This window comes from Antennarius striatus, chromosome 2 (assembly GCF_040054535.1).
Source record: "Antennarius striatus isolate MH-2024 chromosome 2, ASM4005453v1, whole genome shotgun sequence".
NCBI lineage: Eukaryota > Metazoa > Chordata > Actinopteri > Lophiiformes > Antennariidae > Antennarius > Antennarius striatus.
This window is the reverse complement of record NC_090777.1, coordinates 1,742,750-1,763,453: the sequence shown is the minus strand read 5'-3', so window position 1 is coordinate 1,763,453 and position 20,704 is coordinate 1,742,750. Positions and strand designations below refer to the sequence as shown.

The 20,704-nt window shown below is 49.7% G+C and overlaps 1 protein-coding gene across 1 annotated transcript in view; it reads right to left on the bottom strand.

The window, feature by feature from the left end:
* The window catches only part of LOC137607190 (synaptotagmin-2-like), a 57,072-nt gene that overhangs the window by 16,908 nt on the left and 19,460 nt on the right, over nucleotides 1–20,704 (bottom strand). Inside the window, exons 2-4 of the mRNA XM_068332764.1 lie at nucleotides 12,068–12,122; nucleotides 809–1,024; nucleotides 317–477 (exon numbers count right to left, since the gene is read on the bottom strand). Coding sequence (XP_068188865.1) covers nucleotides 317–477; nucleotides 809–1,004 — 357 coding nt within the window. The 5' untranslated portion in view covers nucleotides 1,005–1,024; nucleotides 12,068–12,122. The remainder of the gene's footprint in view (nucleotides 1–316; nucleotides 478–808; nucleotides 1,025–12,067; nucleotides 12,123–20,704) is intronic.

The following is a 20,704-nucleotide window of genomic DNA, read 5'->3' as shown; positions in this document are numbered from 1 at the left end:
TTAAAAGAGAAAAATGAAACGACCACGGTGGATGTAAAGTGTAATTAAAACCTGCAGAGAACACACACCGACTGGGTTAGCCTCCAACAACGGAATGAGACCAGCGCGGTGTAATCTACGGTTTCAAATAGCAGGATTAATCAAACGTGTTTAATGAGGACTGTTGTTATATAAGGAGATGAGTCTCTGCACTGCATCACATGTTCTCTCTATTCCAATGTAAAGACATATCTGAGCTGCTATACAACAACGCATGTGGAACAGTGAAGGTGTGAATTGGTTCGGCCGTGATGCGCCCCCCTGTGGTCGGACATACCTCTCCCCCCTTCAGGTTCTTCATGCCCATGTCACCCTTCCCCTTCTTGCCCTTCTTGTTCTTCTTCTTCTTGCAGCAGCACTTCTTGACGATGCAGAAGCAGCATGTCAGGATGAGCAGCGCAGCGACCACGGCGATGGCGATGATGGCCCAGGACGGCACTGGAAGACAAACCAGCTTCAGACGTCTGCATCCAGGAGGGGAGGGAACGAAACGCTTTGACATTTGATGAACCGATCATTCTGCCTACTCCGTGTCATGTCCTGGACCAAATATATGTAGTGAGAGGTGATAGGTTAGCAATTAGATTGGGTGAAAATTAGATTTCTCTTCCATTAGGAAGGGCAGCTAGTGATCAATACTGAATAAAGACATTACGAGGCTGCCAACGCCTGTGGCTAGAAGAGAATCTAATAGAAAGCCATGGCTTCCAGTCTCATCAGCATCAGCATCGTCGCGTCGGAACGCCTTCAGGTTGGTCCGGTGGCTCACATGGGATCTTGTCGATTTCGTTCAGGAACTTGTTCTTGATCTCGTCAAAGGCATCGTTCTTGTTGACCGGCTCGGTGGCGTTCTCCGCCGAGACCAAGGCGACGGGGGCGGGAGTCACAGTCAAGGCACTGGCCCCCGTTGGCTTGGCAGCGACCATGGGCGTTGTCTGATGCCTGAACAAGTTCCACTTCGGCATTTAGGCTGCACACACGGTCCCTGTGGACAGGAAACACAAGTCATGTGACCGCCCAACGGTACCAGTACTAATACCCAAAGGTACAAATGCCCAAAATTACTAATATTATACCCAAAGGTACTAGTACTAATACCCAAAGGTACTAATACTAATACCCAAAAGTCCTAATACTAATACCCAAAGGTACTAATACCCAAAGGTACTAATACCAATACCCAAAGGTACCAATACTAATACTTAAAGGTCCTAATACTAGTACCCAAAGGTACTAATACTAATACCCATAGTTACTAATACTAATACCCGAAGGCACTAATACTAACATCCAAAGGTACCGATACCAATACTAAGGTCCTAATACTTATACCCAAAGGTACTAATACTAATACCCGAAGGGACTAATAGTAATACCCAAAGGTACTAATACCCAAAAGTACCAATACTAGTACCCAAAGGTCCTAATACTAATACCCAAAGGTACTAATAACCAAAGGTACTAATACTAACACCCAAAGGTACTAATACTAACACCCAAAGGTACTAATACTAATACCCAAAGGTACTAATACCCAAAGGTACTAATACTAATACCCAAAGGTACTAAAACCCAAAGTTCCTAACACTAATACCAAAAGGTACTAAAACTAATGCCCAAAAATACAAATACTAACACCCGGAGGTACTATGTCTGTGTAGTTTCTCAGTACCCAAGGTAATACCCAAGGTACTCAAACTGAAGTATACGCAAATTAATACCCAAAGGTACTAATACTAATATCCAAAGATACGAATAGAACCAGCATCTAAACCCAGCGCAACTTAACCGTCTCAATAAGGAAATGGCGATAGCTCCGAGAATAGAGAGGGTCAGGTGTGATCTGTCCCTTCTTAGACAGGAAGTCATTGACCTAAAAATTCTGAAATGTGCAGACACGGGGAAAAGATGGAAGGCATTATCCACAAATTAGATATAATACAATGAATAACCAGGGATAGTGGTCGGCAAGCTGATGATGAGTGTTTCATGAAGGTGATGATGATACTGAGAAAGAACGCCCCCTCTATACCAGAAGACAACACAAGACAAAGCAACACGAGGAGGTTTGGGGTCATTGGATGCCTTGACAGGAAGTTGTCCAGTTCCTCCACAGGAAAGAGTGTCTTCAAGTTTGGTCAGCAGTCCATTAGAGTTCATTTTCATTTTAGTTTAAAAGCAGTGGTCCTTCAGGTTTTATAGGTTGACCCCCACCTTGTTTGACTCCTTCAGCATGAGAAGCTACCTCTAGGAAGTGGAGTCAAATGGTTTTCATTGAGGATCTCGTTTCATGTGACGCATCCAGCCTGACCTGAAAGTAGATCAGCAGATGTTCACGTTCTGACCAACAACCTTCACAACCCCCCTGTTCCACACAGACAGTCTGATCCAGGTACCAATCAGCTGACCACCAGTCTCATGGGTTGTTCCTCAGGTCATACCTGCTCTGTGAGGTAACTGTAGTTCTTGTAACGTTCTCTGGAACGCCAGAACAAATTATTCCCCATATATTTCATGTAAAGGTTCCCCTGATCCTGCAAATGGAACCAACAGTCACACGCTTTATTTGAGACCAAGTAAAACTGCATTCCATTCAATATGTACAGACAAAATCATGAAAATCAAAATGGAATCAATGTTAACTGGAGTGTTTCCACTGCCCTGTACGTAACCGAGTCATCACACATCAGCTGGAAACACGTCGGTTCTGAGCCCACACGCCGTTCAGTAGTCTCCAACAAAGAGTCCAGGTGCTAATAAAAAATGCAGAAAGGAGATCTGAAGCAAAGGCCAGACGGTCAGGCGGTTCTCCTTTATGACTCCATCATTTCACAGCCGTGAGATCAGCTGCTGACCATCTTCCTATCAACCCCCTGTGTTCAGCTCATGTATTTGTTCAAGCCGGTGGAGCCTGACCGGAGGAACAAAACGAACAACTGCAAACCGTTGAGGAGCGCCGTTTCCACGAGCTAAACAAATGTTCAATCAGAGCTCTTATCGCTTCCAGAAATCACAGTGACAAGTGTGAACAGCCTGCCAGCAGAGCGATGACTGATTGGACCTCGCTTCACGAGGCAGGGAGATGGCAAACAGAGCCGCTGCTGATTCTGTTGAGTCCTGCTTATGTGGGGGGGGGGGGTCAACAGGAATATCCAGAGACTGCCTCTGTTAGCAGCTGCGTGTGCGTTCATCACTGACATGATCAGTTTCTGCGTCTGAATGGTCTCAACACCATGATGGGAAAATGAAGAACGTAACTGGAGGCAGCTGCCAAACACGCCCTGACGCCCCGCCCTCTGCGGTGGGTCTAAAGCATCACTGCTGAGCTCACGGCGTCATCGGGTTTAACAGCACCTGATTTTATTTGTCCCTCACGTCAGAACCAACCAGACCAATTAACTCCATGGATATGAGCTCAGGCGGTCTCCGGGCGCCGCGGAGGTCGGACAGAGAGGACGCAGCCTCGGTGTTGGTTTATGGCGCCGTTGGTCCTGCCTCACAGTCGACTTCAGGACTCGCTCCACATAAATCAGACGGACGCTTGCAAACGACTTTCCTCTCCAGAGGAGAAAGAAAAGTAGGACACAGAAGTTCTGTCGCCAAAGGCTTCATAATAAATGATTGATTCACACTGATCAAACATTCTGCATGCTGATCAATGTGATTGGCATCGATAGAATCAACAGCACTGAGAGTTAATGCTACAGATAACAGGTGTAGAAACAGAGAATAGTTCAACAGTGCTCGCAAAAGTAGAGAAAAAGAAGGGAATTATGACGAAATCACGAGATAATATTTAATGATGGATTAGAATATAAAGGACAAAACATAATACAGGTAATGGTGTGGCTGTGATTAATCCTCTTAACCAGGTGTTTGGGGTTGGTGTCGACGAGGCGGGGCTGACGAGACACACCTGACCAGCATCATCATCCTCTCTACATCAGACCCGTCTTCACTCCACGTGTCTCCAGAGAGTTCAGGCGTGTTCATGCCGTGTCGCTGCTCTCTTTTCCTTAGCTTGGGGTTTTTTTATTTTAGTTTTGCTGCCTTTTGATTTTCATTTTTCTCACTGTGTTTTAAATCTAAGCAGTAAAACTTGAATTTTCTCATCTTATCTGAATCTTCATTTTTTGGTCCAAGTGTTTCCACTTGTTCCATTCCTGGAAGCTTGTGTTAGTCGAAAAGAAAACTGAGCTTTCTAGAAGGTCAGCGGTTCAATCTGTGGGGCAGCAGATTAAATCTTGGGGGGATGTCATGGAGCATTGCTTTCCTCTCACCACCACCCCTCATTACTGCCCCTGACATGCCCTCCAGCTAGACCCTCAACCCCCATCTGCTTCCATTGCGGTGTCGTCTGCCTGCAAAGCATTTAGAAAGTTTTTAAACAGACCATCATCACAAAGTCTCCTAAGACTCAAAGACTGTGGGAGTCTTTAGCTGCCCTCCCCAGCTCAGATCTTTAGCATGTTAGCCATTGGGATTAGCTACAACCAGTGATTTGCTCCATGTACAGAGCATTCAGCATCACTTACATGTAGCTCCACCAACACGACCCAATGAATGTTGGAGGCCTACAGGCTAAAAACACTCCACAGGGTGGCGACGACGGCTCCAAACACCACGCCCTCCGTTAGCATCGCACATACCCTGAAGCTAACCCGCTGACTTGAGAGGACCCCAACCTGCAAACAGGAACCCCGTCCTGATGTGTGGACGATGGTGTTGGTTGTTTAGCATCCTGGTCAGGTCCAGGAGACAGACCTCAGGAGGTCGAGCTGAAGTTTAAAAACCACCGAAAAGCTTCTGATGGAAGTCCTGAGTCCACCAGAGAAGTCCAGGAAACAGACTGGACCGCAAGGCAGCTCCACACCTGTGTCAGTGGGTCTACCTGTGTCAGTGGGTCTACCTGTGTCAGTGGAGGGTCTACCTGTGTCAGTGGAGGGTCTACCTGTGTCAGTGGGTCTACCTGTGTCAGTGGAGGGTCTACCTGTGTCAGTGGAGGGTGTACCTGTGTCAGTGGAGGGTCTACCTGTGTCGGTGGGGGGGTACCTGTGTCAGTGGGTCTACCTGTGTCGATGGAGGGTCTACCTGTGTCAGTGGGTCTACCTGTGTCAGTGGAGGGTCTACCTGTGTCAGTGGAGGGTCTACCTGTGTCAGTGGAGGGTCTACCTGTGTCGGTGGGGGGGTACCTGTGGTGACTGACCCACTGACAGTTGTGATCTCGTGTTTGATCCTTGATGTCTCCTGACTGTTCTCAAACTGTTCTCAAACTGTTTGAGAACAGGAACAGGAAGACGAGGGGGACAGGAACTCAGACTGAGCATTAGCATTAGCATTAGCATTAGCATCAGACAGGCGCAGGCGGTGGAACTCTTTCAGATGCAGCTCAGCTTTGCTGCTGAACTTTTGCGGCTCTCTGGCGCCGCCCTGCTGAAATTGACGTGAGTCTGCTCATCATGGCCTCATTCTGGCCCAGTTGTAATCAGATTACAGGACCATCCTGGGGGCTGCCTCGCCTGTTACTCACCACAGACGTACGGGACACCGGGGGGGTCGTCCTGAGCTGAGACTGTTTGGTTGTCTCGCATCACAATTCATTTGACGGTCACTGGTGCTCCTGCACGTGTAAAGGGAGGTGTCATCTGCATACAGGCCATCCATCACTTCACAGAAACGACCACAGGAAGTGGAGGGTCAGAGGTGAACCAGGAAGTACACCACAGCAAAGTGGGGGTGGCGGCTCTCCATCACATCGTGGTCCTGATGTGGCGTCAGACGCCTCCATCATGGAGATGCTGCAGTCGACCACACTGTCTGTTATCACTGGTCACTTCACGCTGAGTCACACACACACACACACACACACACACACACGAGTGTGTGTCTGAGACGTCTGCAGGCTGTCACCACCCTCCTTTGTGTTTTCCTGGTCCGGAGCCAATAGCGTGACGGCGCTCTGGCACATCCACAAACAGCAACACGTTGACCAGAGCCAGATTCAGGAAGTGTAGCCTCCTGCCAAACGACGAGGGTCTGAGCCAATCATCTGTCTCCACAACGCCTGGGCAGTAATTAACAATTACACCCAACCAACAAGGCCCTGCCTTCACGCTAACTGCCCCCCTAAGGTGTAGCACTGTAATATACAATCACACTGATGACATCACTGCTCTCATGTCACTGGATATTCATGGACCAGCTGATGTTAGCATGTTAGCATGTTAGCATGTGTCCAGGTCAACGCTGTGACCGTTAAATGGTTATCGATCCCTGAGCAAACAGCCAAGTGGATGACATTTACACACCGTACACCCCCACACTCAATACACCCCCCTTTAGAGATATTAACCCTTTGTCAACCAGACTCACAGGCCTCAGGAAGCCCTCCTGGTGCCACTGATGATGTCACTGATGATGTCACTGATGATGTCACTGATGACACCGGTGAGATCAGGACATCAAAGCGTACTGCTGAAGCCGGGGGGGTCCAGAGGGGCCCATTTAAAGCCCTGCTGGTCCAGACCACACAATGCTGGGCTCACCTGCAGCTGAATGGGTCTCAGCTGTTGTCAGGAGGTGGGAGGAGCTAAAGGAGGTGGGAGGAGCCCAGGTGTCTCAGCGCGCCACGTTTCCTGTCCCTCGATTGGTCACCATCTCTGACAAGACAATTACGACCAATCAGCACGAGCGAAAACCTGCAGACACGTCGATGACACTCGTGTTCACCTGAGGAACACACTCCGTGTGAGGAACACACTCTGTGTGAGGAACACACTCCGTGTGAGGAACACACTCCGTGTGAGGAACACACTCTGTGTGAGGAACACACTCTGTGTGAGGAACACACTCCGTGTGAGGAACACACTCTGTGTGAGGAACACACTCCGTGTGAGGAACACACTCCGTGTGAGGAACACACTCCGTGTGAGGAACACACTCCGTCTGTGTGAGGAACACACTCCGTGTGAGGAACACACTCTGTGTGAGGAACACACTCCGTGTGAGGAACACACTCTGTGTGAGGAACACACTCCGTGTGAGGAACACACTCTGTGTGAGGAACACACTCTGTGTGAGGAACACACTCCGTGTGAGGAACACACTCCGTGTGAGGAACACACTCTGTGTGAGGAACACACTCCGTCTGTGTGAGGAACACACTCCGTGTGAGGAACACACTCCGTGTGAGGAACACACTCTGTGTGAGGAACACACTCCGTCTGTGTGAGGAACACACTCCGTGTGAGGAACACACTCCGTCTGTGTGAGGAACACACTCTGTGTGAGGAACACACTCCGTGTGAGGAACACACTCTGTGTGAGGAACACACTCCGTCTGTGTGAGGAACACACTCCGTGTGAGGAACACACTCCGTGTGAGGAACACACTCCGTGTGAGGAACACACTCTGTGTGAGGAACACACTCCGTGTGAGGAACACACTCCGTGTGAGGAACACACTCTGTGTGAGGAACACACTCCGTGTGAGGAACACACTCCGTGTGAGGAACACACTCTGTGTGAGGAACACACTCCGTCTGGGATCCTATCCCAGCCAGCTGCAGGTAAAGGTGGGGTACACCCCAGAAAAGACGCCATGTCATTGCATTGAAGGTGAAACGTCTGTAAAACTGTGTGTAAAATGTGCTGCGATTGATTCACTGCACAGACATGAAAGTGTTATTGATTTCCCATCAGCCCCTGGGGCAGAGAGCGTATTTTTCTTTAGGACGTCAAACTCCATCCGTGTCCTTCGTACCGATTACAGGCGTGATGAAAGGCCCTGAAATGACCTGCTGCTGCTCCTCACACCCACACTGCCCCCTAGCGGCCTGGAGGCAAACAGCCCCTGATGGAGAGCTGGAACAAAATGATGGGGGGGGGGGGTCACACCGACACGATGCACACATGAAGGACCAGGAAGCAAAGCCCCCACCTCCAGTCAGACGCTAACAGCTAACAGCTAAAAGCTAATGTCTGGAGGTCCCAGGCCTCCTGAAGACTCTCCTGCAGGGGGGGCTCTGGAGCACGAACTGAACCTGTAGGAAGGGGTGTGTGCAGGGGACACACCCAGTCCTGCACCAGGACTCCAGGCAGCTCCACGCTATTCTGTCAGCCAATGGGAGGGCCGCCTGGGGTCAGGAGGTCATGACCCGCCTGATGTTCTACCGTCTGAGGAACAAGAACATCACAGAACGCTTCCCATCAAATAGTCCTGCGCACACACACACACACACACACACACACACACACACACACCAGGAGGCCTCACATGGAGCTTCTGCTGAAATTGGTCATGTGACCACTAGAGAAGCGAGCGGTTCCCTCTGAACTCTGGGTAATCAGTGAACTGGTTTGTTTCAGGACACCCGCGGTAACGATGAGGCGTCGCCTCGCCTCAGGTTCCATCGCCTCGACCAATCAGCCGCCAGCTGATGGACGCTGACGAGAGGAGGAGCCGGTCTGTCCTTCCTGCTTCACGTCCCGGGGGCCGGAGGAGCGTCCTTCATCTCCTCCTCCTCACCGCTGACCCTCCGTCAGCCTGCAGGTGAGACACACCTGAGCGGCTTCACAGCCATGCAGCAGCTCTCTGACTCCTGTCCGTCAGCGTTTGGGGGGGTGAGGAGGTGAAGGTAGTTCATCTTCATCGCTTCAGCTCCAGGATCACAAGTTTTTGGACCACATGCATCAGGAAGCAACATGCACACAGAATCCCCCCCCCCTGCATCGCTCCGTCCCGACAGGACATCTGATGCTGGGGGGGGGTTCGCTCTTACCAGCTCCACCGTATCCGTGATGCTGCGCTCCAAACCGACCCAGAGTCCTCTGTTCTCCCATCAGCCCCTGCTGCTGCAGTCCTACCGCACCGCTTCACTGCAGCACCGCTGTCACACACACACACACACACACACACACACACACACACACACACACACACACACACACACACACACACACACACACACTCTCTCTCTCTGACTACCCCCACCTCTCAGTCTCCTCCCTCTCCCTCTCTCTCCCTGAAAGCCCCCCCCCCCCGGTCGTCTCTCATCCTCTGATTGGTGAAGCTGCTCACAATGTGCTGCATGCAGCAATCTGACGGGGGGGACGAGAGGGAGATCCGAGAGCCTCCTCCTCATCCTGGTCCTGCCCCCCCCCCCCCCAGCGCTGCTGCTGAAGGTCTGAGCTGCATGAAGACACGAGGGGAGAAACGAGGAAGAGGAGGAAGAGGAGGAAGAGGAGGAAGAGGAGGAAGAGGAGGAAGAGGATCTGCAGACGCTCCGTCTGATCCGGATGATCAGCGGCTCAGTCTGACAGCAGCACCCCAGGTGAACGCATGAACACGCTAACACGTCAACATGTTAACATGTTAACATGTTGACGTGTTAACATGTTAACATGTTAACGCGTTAACACGTGAACATGTTAACATGTTAACACGTGAACAGGTGACCTCTTCACAGGCTCTAAACCCTTTAATTTAACACCTGTAATCACCACTAAAACCTGTAATTATAAATAACTGCTCTGGCAGCTCTCAGGTCCATGTCCTCACGTCCAGAACATCGTCCAGAACATCATCCAGTAAATTATCCAGAACCCTTATCCAGAATTTAATCCAGAACAGCTCCGCCCACACGGATCCCTAGCTCCGCCCACACTAATCACTAGCTCCGCCCACACTGATCACTAGCTCCGCCCACATGGATCACTATCTCCGCACACATGGATCACTAGCTCCGCCCACACCGATCACTAGCTCCGCCCACATGGATCACTAGCTCCGCCCACACTAATCACTAGCTCCGCCCACACCGATTACTAGCTCCGCCCACATGGATCACTAGCTCCGCCCACACCGATCACAGCTCTGATTATTCTGATTAAACAACAATATCTGAGACACTTCAACACAAAAAACTGAAGTTCTGTTCAAAGCAAACCATTATTATTAATCATTATTATTATTAATCATTATTATTATTATTAATCATTACCATTATTATTATTAATCATTATTATTATTATTATTAATCATTATTATTATTAATCATTATTGTTATTATTAATCATTATTATTATTATTATTAATCATTACCATTATTATTAATCATTATTATTATTATTATTAATCATTATTATTCATTCATTCATTCATTTTCCAACCCGCTTAATCTGCCAATGCAGGTCGTGGGGTAGCCAGTGTCTATCCTGGCAGTCTCAGGGCGTGAGGCGGGGGACACTCCGGGCACAACGCCAGTGTACCGCGGAGCCACATAGAAACAAACAATCATTCACACACACACTCACTCCTATGGTCAATTTGGGACCGGCCAATTAACCTGAAGTGCTTTTGGAGGGGGGAGGAAGACGGAGAACCCGGAGAGAACCCACGCAGACATGGGGAGAGCATGCCGTCATTATTATTATTATTAATCATTACTAATGTTATTAATCATTATTATTATTATTAATCATTATTATTATCATTATCATTACTATTGTTATTAATCATTACTATTATTATTAATCATTACTATTATTATTAATCATTATTATTATTATTAATCATTACTAATGTTATTAATCATTATTATTATTATTATTAATCATTATTATTATCATTATCATTACTATTGTTATTAATCATTACTATTATTATTAATCGTTATTATTATTATTATTAATCACTAATATAATTTAAGGTGGAATTTCTGAATATTTAAAATGTGAGGTGTGGAATCAGAAGAATAACGATGAGTCCAGAGACTTTTGTCCCCTTGGGGGGAATTTGTGGGGGTTTACAGCAGAGCGGGCAGCGAACCCCGACAGCAGGGTGGCTGCGAGCCTGAGGGTCATGTGCAGGTCATGTGACTGCAGGTCATGTGACTAGACGTCCCAGAGGAACCAATGGGATGTCTCCACCTCGTGATGCTGCTGGAAGGTCAAAATGTCAGCCTCTCATGACAATGGAGAACCCCCCCCCATGGAAAACGTGGCTGACGTTTCCATCCTGCTATTGAGCCGACAGGATGAGGGGAGGGGTCAAAGTAAAAGCGTGTTTGTGTCTGCAGTGAAGACACGGAGGGAGAACGTCACGTGTGTGTGAAGTGGTGAAGCAGGACGGGTCCAGCTGACGCTCTGCAGCGCCACCCGGTGGTGTTCATGCAGTCACTAACAGAACCTTTAGCGGTAGCTCCTCTCCCAGTCTCACCAGTAGTTAGCTTTCTTTCTCCAGTTAGCCTGCTAGCATTCAGCTACGGCTTCACAATGCCCGCCCAGCGCCATCCGTGATTGGCCGACACAAAGTCGTTACGTCACCACGGTGATGCCTGACGACGTCGGTGCGTTTGGTTATAAACCAACACGTTAGTTTTATGTTTGGAGTTTATCACGGAATTCACACGGGTTCCTCTGGTAAACATCCAATAATGATCAATAGTTCGTAATACTTCTGGGCGTGGCCCTTCTGGGCGTGGCCCTTCTGGGCGTGGCCCTTCTGGGCGTGGCCCTCTTTCAGCTTCACTCATGGAAGCGACTGGGACTCATCAGCTGAGTGCTGTAGTTGCCCCCCCCCCCCGAGCCAACCCAGTAAATCATGAAGGCTACACCCCCCCCAGCACAGGCAGAGCTCCCTGCTGACCTCTAGTGGACGTCAGCGTCTCTTGTTGTTCAGAACCAAAAACATTCAGCAGAAGCAGAAAGAATAAAAAGACCTCCTGAGTTTAAAAACGTTTATCCAGCAGTCGATGAAGATTAACAGCCTTTCCTTTCAGGTCAGTGCCCCCCCCCCCACCCAGCAGCAGTGTGTTGTTACTGGGGGGGGGGGTGTCCAGCCATATGGCCAGAGCCTCCAGTCCACAGCGTGGGACTGGAAACCAGCTGGATCCTTCAACATGAGAGAAGCTGCTGATCACCGTGGAGAGGATGGAGGTCTGGAGCAGAGACCTGAACCCCCCCCCGTCTGTGGCATCAGCCCCCCCTCACCGACACCAGCTCCTGCCTGGACCAGTGGGTTACTCACAGCCAGACGATGAATCCTGAAGGAGGACGGAGGATCGCTGAGAGAACGTCAGAACCTGAGGAGACAGAAGGAGAACTCAGAGGAACATGTAGGAACACGCCTGACCCACAGCTGCACGGACGTCATGAAACACGTCTGTGTCTGATCCTTTACCCCTGATGGATCTCTGACCCCCCCACGCCCGGCTCGGGTCCTGAAGGTGGATTTAAACCTCCTTCCAGACCCCTGTGGTGGTGCTTCCAGAGGTGACCTGAGGATGAACCCTTCAGCCAATCACAGCGTGTACATGTGACCTCACCTACAGTCAGGAGAGGGTGGTGCTAAAACATCTGCTGAGACGGTTAGCGTGTTAGCGTGTTAGCATGAAGGACCACGGTCAGAAAGGTTCCCCCGGCTTCCTCAGAACGACGTTCTGAAGATCTGATCAGGGCAATAAAAGGTGTGTAAAACATCTGTGTGTGTGTGTGTGTGTGTGTGTGTGTGTGTGTGTGTGTGTGTGTGTGTGTGTGTGTGTGTTCTCCAGCCTGGTTGCGGGGCGACGAGGAGATGTGATGTATGAACCTGTGATTGGCTCACAGCCACAGCTGGACTCTATTGCCCCTTTGGAGGGACCCCTGGTTCCCCTGCTAAGCTAAGCTAGCCTGCCGTAGCGTTAGCTCCAGAGTGACAGAAGCGTCTCTTTAAATCAGAGAAACGTTCCACCTTTGACACACAAACTCTCCTCTGGTAACACGTGGATCTTCTCCATCCCTCCGGTTTCTTCTGTTTTTTGGGACCTTTGAGGATTTTCTGTTTGCGTCCCCATTTACTCCCATTCCTCCCAAAAACAATCAATGTCACGACTCGCTGGAGTTAACGGCTTCACCGTAACGGTATCAGGAGAGACGTCCACGGGGAGACAGATCTTCAGTGAAGAACGACGTCTCCTGCAGTTTAACTCCAGCTCCTCCTCATGGAGCTGATGTTCTTGAGTTTTCTCCTGTTCAGGTTCTATTTCAGTCACGCCGTCGTTCACACCTGCTGAGGAAACGCTGAGGAAACGCTGAGGAAACGCTGAGGAAACGCGGAGGAAACGCGGAGGAAACGCTGAGGAAACGCTGAGGAAACGCTGAGGAAACGCGGAGGAAACGCGGAGGAAACGCTGAGGAAACGCTGAGGAAACGCTGAGGAAACGCGGAGGAAACGCGGAGGAAACGCTGAGGAAACGCTGGACGTTTGTCAGTAGACGACCGATGAGACGTGTTCCTGGGACAGCGGCTGGGGACCATTTAGCTCCTGCTCAGAGGAATCACTGAGGACCTCATAGAAACACAGTGAGCCTGTCAGGGGCTGGGGGGGCCTTCCTGTGACAGGGGGGCCAAAAGCAGCGCTCCAGCAGCACGGCGTCATCTTCATCGATTCAAACTGAAAGGTCAACCAGCAAAAAACGCAATGAAGTACAAGAAAAACAGCCATAAAACCTCGTTTGGATGTCAAAACTTTATTGCCTTCTGTCTGAGGCCGATGGGACATTACCTCACATAGCAACAGACATGATCCTGTAAGGACAAACTGAGGGCAACGCCTCCTCACACAGGAATAAAGACAGATCTGAACCGGGCCGACTGGTGGAGGAGCGGCTGGACGGAAACACCAGAAGAACCTAGGACATAGTTCCACACCTTCATGTCCCCCAAGGAACCAAAGAGAAGGATGAGAACATAGTTTTTGTGTAATAGAACCTCAAACGTGTTCTAATCCGTGGAGTCCATGAAGTCGTGATGAAGGGACTCCATGTTGGTCAGAGATGAACTCCTGGTGTCTGGTTGTGCCGGTGACCGGTGCTCTGCAGCGCCTCCTGCTGGAGATGAGCTGAAACAGGCCATCAGGGTGTTTGAGGGTTTAGAGGTGTTCTTTGGGGCGCCGCCTGCAGGTCTGGGGTGATTGTGAGCATCACGTTTGTTCCCAGCAGCTTGAATGTTCTCTGTGCGGCCCTGAAGGAGTTAAATGTCGTGTCTGCTGCTGATGCTCCAGTAGACTCCTCCCATCATCAGCAGGACGTCTGTCCTCACGAACCCTCTGGTCCTGATCCCAGACCAGTGTCCTCCTGACTCCACTGACTGACTCCCAGCTGGTGTCATCCATCCAACAACCACAGAGGAGGGAGAACGTCGTCCAATCAGGAGGAGGAGTCCCTCCACCTGACCTCAGAGCCAAACAGTAATCAGATTACTGTGAACACGCGTGAAGCGTGGTGTCCCACAAGACCCGTGTTTCTGATCCTGCCTCAGTCTGTCTGCCTGTCTGTCTGCCTGTCTGCCTGTCTGTCTGCCTGTCTGTCTGTCTGTCTGTCTGTCTGTCTCCATCACCTGTCTCCATCACCTGTCTCCCCACCACTGGTGCTGCTCTCCTGCAGGAGGCTGGGGGGGCTCTGCCCCACATTTAATCTCTATTGGAGGACAGCAGCAGCTGGAACCCACTGACTGCTGCAATGCAGAGGTTTAACATTAGAGCTGCTGACACACACACACACACACACACACACACACACACACACACACACACACACACACATACAGGTGTAATTAGATCCAGATCCACGCATGCAGGCCCATGAAAGCTGTGAAGGTGTGTGACAGACGTGTGTGTGACAGACGTGTGTGTGACAGACGTGTGTGTGACAGACGTGTGTGTGACACACGTGTGTGTGACAGACGTGTGTGTGACAGACGAGTGTGTGACAGACGTGTGTGTGACAGACGTGTGTGTGACAGACGTGTGTGTGACAGACGTGTGTGTGACAGACGAGTGTGTGACAGACGAGTGTGTGACAGACGTGTGTGTGACAGACATGTGTGTGTGACAGACATGTGTGTGTGTGACAGACGTGTGTGTGACAGACGTGTGTGTGACAGACGTGTGTGTGACAGACGTGTGTGTGACAGACGTGTGTGTGACAGACGAGTGTGTGACAGACGAGTGTGTGACAGACGTGTGTGTGACAGACAAGTGTGTGACAGACGAGTGTGTGACAGACGAGTGTGTGACAGACGAGTGTGTGACAGACAAGTGTGTGACAGACGTGTGTGTGAAAGACGAGTGTGTGACAGACGTGTGTGTGTGACAGACGTGTGTGTGTGTGACAGACGTGTGTGTGACATACGTGTGTGTGACAGACGAGTGTGTGACAGACGAGTGTGTGAAAGACGTGTGTGTGACAGACGTGTGTGTGACAGACGTGTGTGTGACAGACGTGTGTGTGACAGACGAGTGTGTGACAGACGTGTGTGTGTGTGACAGACGAGTGTGTGACAGACGAGTGTGTGACAGACGTGTGTGTGACAGACGAGTGTGTGACAGATGAGTGTGTGACAGACGTGTGTGTGTGTGACAGACGAGTGTGTGACAGACGAGTGTGTGACAGACGAGTGTGTGACAGACGTGTGTGTGACACACAGACGCTGATGCTGCCTCTCACCTCGCGGTGCGATCACGTGTTCTCTAGACCAGCGGCCCCCTTTATCTCCACAGACCGGTTTATCTACGACAATGATTAACGGAACGTCCTCATTTGTCGATACCCGTTAACACTCCAGGACAGCTGGAGTCTGATGAGAAACCAGTGGATTTATGTAAAACACAGACGTCAACAGACAATAAACAACCTTTATTCTTAAATTGATAATCAATACCTCTGTAAACAAATTCTATTAAAACTGGACTGAAGTGACTGAACTGATGAGGTTTATTTTAAATAAAGCGACTTACAATCAGTTCATTCACCGTAGGAGAAATACTGATCATCAATCAAAGGGTGAACAATCAATCAATAATAATCATTACAGTAATGAATCAGTGGTGGGGGGCCTCTGATCTCGGGGTAACGGAGACAATGACACCTGGAGTGTGTTCTGGTCCGGTCGACTCCAGTTTGGTTTTCTTTAGTCACTGCAGAAAATCCCACTTCAGAGACGGGAGGTGGGGATGGAAGCAGGGATTAAGACACTTTTAGGGTCTCAGGATAATCTGGTTTGACTTTAATCCAGAACAATGGACCAGTTGTGGGCGCTTCATTTAGGGGTAACGGCAGGTAACCTGTCACGTGACCCAGACCTGACAAGAGGCACAGGCGCACGCATTCACCTGTGTGTCATTCACAGACGTCACTTTAACAATAAAACATCTTTAGACTCAGAAGTAAATAAAACAGAAGTAATGTCAATTATTTTTTATTTCTGTGCGGTCCGGAACCACAAGACCCCCAGACCGGTACTGGTCCGCGACCCGGGAGTCGGGGACCACTGGTCTAGACGACTGGGTGGACGTTCAGCCAAAGCACCTGAGTGGAGCACAGCCAGAGGAACGCACAAGAAGAAGCATCCAGATTCAACCCCCCCGTGTTCCAGACCCGACCCAATCCCCCTGCCAGCAGAACTCCAGGACCAAACATCAGGGTTCTGACACCAAATCCACCCGGGTCCGAGTCTGGAACTAGATTCTCAGGTACAATGGGATGTCCCTCAGACTTGCTTGTTGTCTCCAGCAGAGCGATCCTGACCTTTGACCCTCCTAAATACAGTCTGACAGAGACGAGCGAGTCGAGGCAGCGGCGCGTCACACACTTGTCTCGGTCCACTCCACAGACCTGCTGGAGCAGCGACGTAGACCTGAGCACTTCTCCACCCTGACTGTCAATGAGGATCCTGAACCTGGAATGAAGCTCTGCCCCGTTAATCTGATCTGCATCCAGGTCCAGGGTGATGCTGCTGCTTCTGCTGTGATGGGAGACGAACGGTCCCTGACCCTAACCCCTAACCTTAACCCCTAACCCTAACCCCTAACCCCTAACACTAACCCTAAACCCTAACACTAACCTTAACCCCTAACCCTAACCCCTAACCCCTAACCCCTAACACTAACCCTAAACCCTAACACTAACCTTAACCCCTAACCCTAACCTTAACCTTAACCCTAACCCCTAACCCCTAACCCCTAACACTAACCCTAAACCCTAACCCTAACCCTAAACCCTAACCCTAAACCCTAACCCTAACCCCAACACTAACCCTAACCCTAAACCCTAACCCTAAACCCTTAACCTTAACCTTAACCCTAACCCTAAACCCTAACCTTAACCCTAACCCTAAACCCTAACCCTAACCCCTAACCCTAACCCCTAACCCTAACCCTAACCCTAACCCTAACCCTTAACCTTAACCCTAACCCTAACCCCTAACCCTAAACCCTTACCCTAACCCTAACCCTAACCCTAACCCCTAACCCTAAACCCTAACCCTAACCCCTAACCCCTAACCCTAACCCCTAACCCTAACCCTAACCCTAACCCTAACCCTTAACCTTAACCCTAACCCTAACCCCTAACCCTAAACCCTTACCCTAACCCTAACCCTAACCCTAACCCCTAACCCTAAACCCTTACCCTAAACCCTAACCCTAACCCTAACCCTAACCCGGCCTTCAAAACGTTTCTGTCAGCTGTTGGACTCTGAAACAGCAAACCGACCCTAGACATATGACATCACGACAGTGATCGACCCCCGTGGTCGGTTTCTGTTGGCGAAGGAAGAATACTGACACAAATGGCTTGAATGACCCACAATGCATTGTTTTCCTTCAGTACTGTACCGGTTCTTCTCTCACCAGACGCCTACGAGGAACAAGCCTCGGGCGTGGCAGCCGTCAAACGCTGGTCATCCTGCACCAATTAAAACCTCGTTTGGGAGCTCCGCCCTTTGGAGGGAGGTGGTGACAGGAAATCAGATGTTTTACGGCTTCCTGTCTGGTGATGTTCAGCAAAGGTTCCTCTGCCTCATCAGCCAGAAACAGGAATTCTGTGAACCACAAAGTTTCCAGACACACTGTTGGGTCTTAGCTTCTCAACACGTCATTAGAATAAAGTCTCTGGTTTCTGGAAAGAGAAAATGATTCTACTTGTTATTTCTTCCTCCTACAATCTCTATCCATCTCCTTCACCTCTTTTCTATTGAACCTAACCCACCTCTGACCTGCTACCATCAAGCCCTGAACAGGTTCCACTACGTTCCATCAGTCTGATCATCTCGAACCTTCAGTGGACGCTCAGCGTCCCCCACGCTTCAGGAGTCCAGCAGCAGCTATGTCTGGACACCGATCCATCACAGCTAAATTTAAAACGGCTCCATCCAATCAATTCCAACGTCCTCCTGGCCGGCCGCATTCCAAACGTAACGACTCCACCCACTGCCTGACACAGAAGAACAACAGAAGATTTTTGCATTGGCTGGTTTTATTCTACTTTATCCGGTTCCGTTGGTGGTGAAGAGCTGGTCTGACTTCATGTGTTTGACACGCTGCTGCTTTTCAGGAAGCTAGCGTCCATAAATCCGCTGGAGAACACCTCCCGACTTCCCCTCCGGCTACCGGCGACACCCGGAGACGAGAACTGTGCTCATGTGCAGGAATGAGACCATTCATCATCCAGTCACAGAAAAATGGCCAACAGCGGGCGCCGCTGCGGCACGCAGTTCTAGATAAATAGTCTTCCTCCCCAGCCGAACGTTGAATTAAACATGACACTACAAACCACACCAGACCAAGACAGAATAAACACTGAGAAATAAGATGATAAAGAAATGAATCATCAGCTCTGGTTGAACGTGTGTGAACCTGAAGGCTGTCCTGACAGGTTGGACTACGGCGTTCATAGAACGACACGACCCGGATGCAGAGAAGAAATCTGAGCGCAGATTTATGAATAAAATACAACAGAAAATTTCCTTTTGAGTAAAATGTAAAAATACATCGTCAACAGAAAACCCAACATGAGGCCAAAGTAGCAGATAAATATAGAAACCAGCTGTAAGGACAATACTTAGAGTTTATCTCCTGGGTTTGTGTCCACATGAACTGCTACTAAACAGAACAACCTGGAGAACACAACACCAGAACCTGGAGGAACCTTCAGGGAAGGACTTGAGGATTCAGCATCCAGATGATTGTCATGAAGCTCAGGTGAGTCTGGTGAGTTCTGAGGAAGGCGGGATCAGGAAGTCCTCCTGAGGGGGGCCGTGAGGAGGACCACGACACCAATGGCTCGTCATTGTGATGAAATGACTATCAGGACGTAAAGACCAACCCGAACGCTGGAGGAAACAATGGGAAGCCTCCAGACTTCTCCTGAATCACATGTCTTCTGAGAGCAGCGTGGCCTCATGAAGGTCATGGGTTCTACTCAGAGGTTCTGCAGCTATTATCCCACACAATTAGCTTTGTTACCTAGGAAGACCTACCTACAGCTAGAGATCAGCCTGCTCCCATTCTAAGCCACGTTTGTTCAAACACAACCATTCATCCAGAAACTATGACTGCATTGTGTGAAGGTGTGAAATGGCTGCAAACGAGGAGTTTAGACGTGATGAAGCGACCAGAGGACGGTGGATGTCCTCCTTCACTCTGTAATGTGGTCAAAGGTATCGTAGGACAAACGATAGACAAGCCGCAAGTGGAAAACAGAGCCGCTGCTCATGGGGATCGTTCACCTTCAACCACATTAAACTCCATTACAAGACCGGCCCAATCCTGGAAACCGCCGTCCCATTAGTCAAACACGATGGAGTCTGACAGGAGGCGTCTCCTGATGAGCTCCGTGCTCCACATCAAAACCGACTCCTGTTGTGACTTCAGTTTGTGCTGTCGTAGCCCACAGGGTCCGTCGGGACAGACCACCTCACGTCTAATGTGTAAAACCTGCAGGAAAGACCCGAACCCGCCCCGTAAGGCTGAATCCTGCAGTCTGTCACACGATGGGGTAGAAACGTTTAAAGTCTTCTGGGCTGATTCTGGGAATTAAAGCTGGAATGTGATTTGGGGGGAAAAGCCCCCGTGGCAAATATAAAATTCTTAAGTTTGGATGATTTCTTTGGTCAAATCAGAAACTGAAGGGACACTTAACGTGACTCCTATCCTGACGTCTGTTGCATCGTTCATTCAGCTGATGACATACGTTTCCACAGGTCACAGAGCTACACACTAATTCAATTTAGAGTAAAACTATACCAAATCAACAAGTCATCAACGTATTCGTCACGGTTCAGCGTTGCTGCTCTGCTGTGCTGGGGCGTGGCAGCAGGAGAGGCTGAACACGTGGGCGGAGCCTCAGCTCCACACCTGTGGTTCCTCTCAACACCTGGACCTGATCAGACTGGTTAGCCTGGGGCTTTTTAAGCCGGGTTCTCTGTTGGTCCAGATCGTTTTGTTCCCTCACCCACACTCCCAGTTTGCTGGAGTTGGAGTGTTTTGTTGTTTCCTGTATTTCTTCTTGATTAAAATATGAAGGAACGCTTCTGAGTGTTCTCCCTTTGGCTGCTGACCCCATCCATGACACTATTAGCTCATGTGTGATTAATGTTTGTGTGCGTCAACCACCTCTGAGGACAGTGGGGGCCACGAGTATCGCTCACTGTCATTCTGGGGGTCAGGTGCTGAAAATATTGACACCATTGGTTCTAATGGAGGGTAATGGCTTAAGAAAATTTCCCCCAGGGGACAAAGTGTCCTCTTCTTCTGCTAATGCGTCTGCAGCTGCATCATGGGCCAATCAGCTTCTTGCTGGTTTCTTGCCATGTCTGACTGATTTTAACTCCTGTGTATTCTTATCGA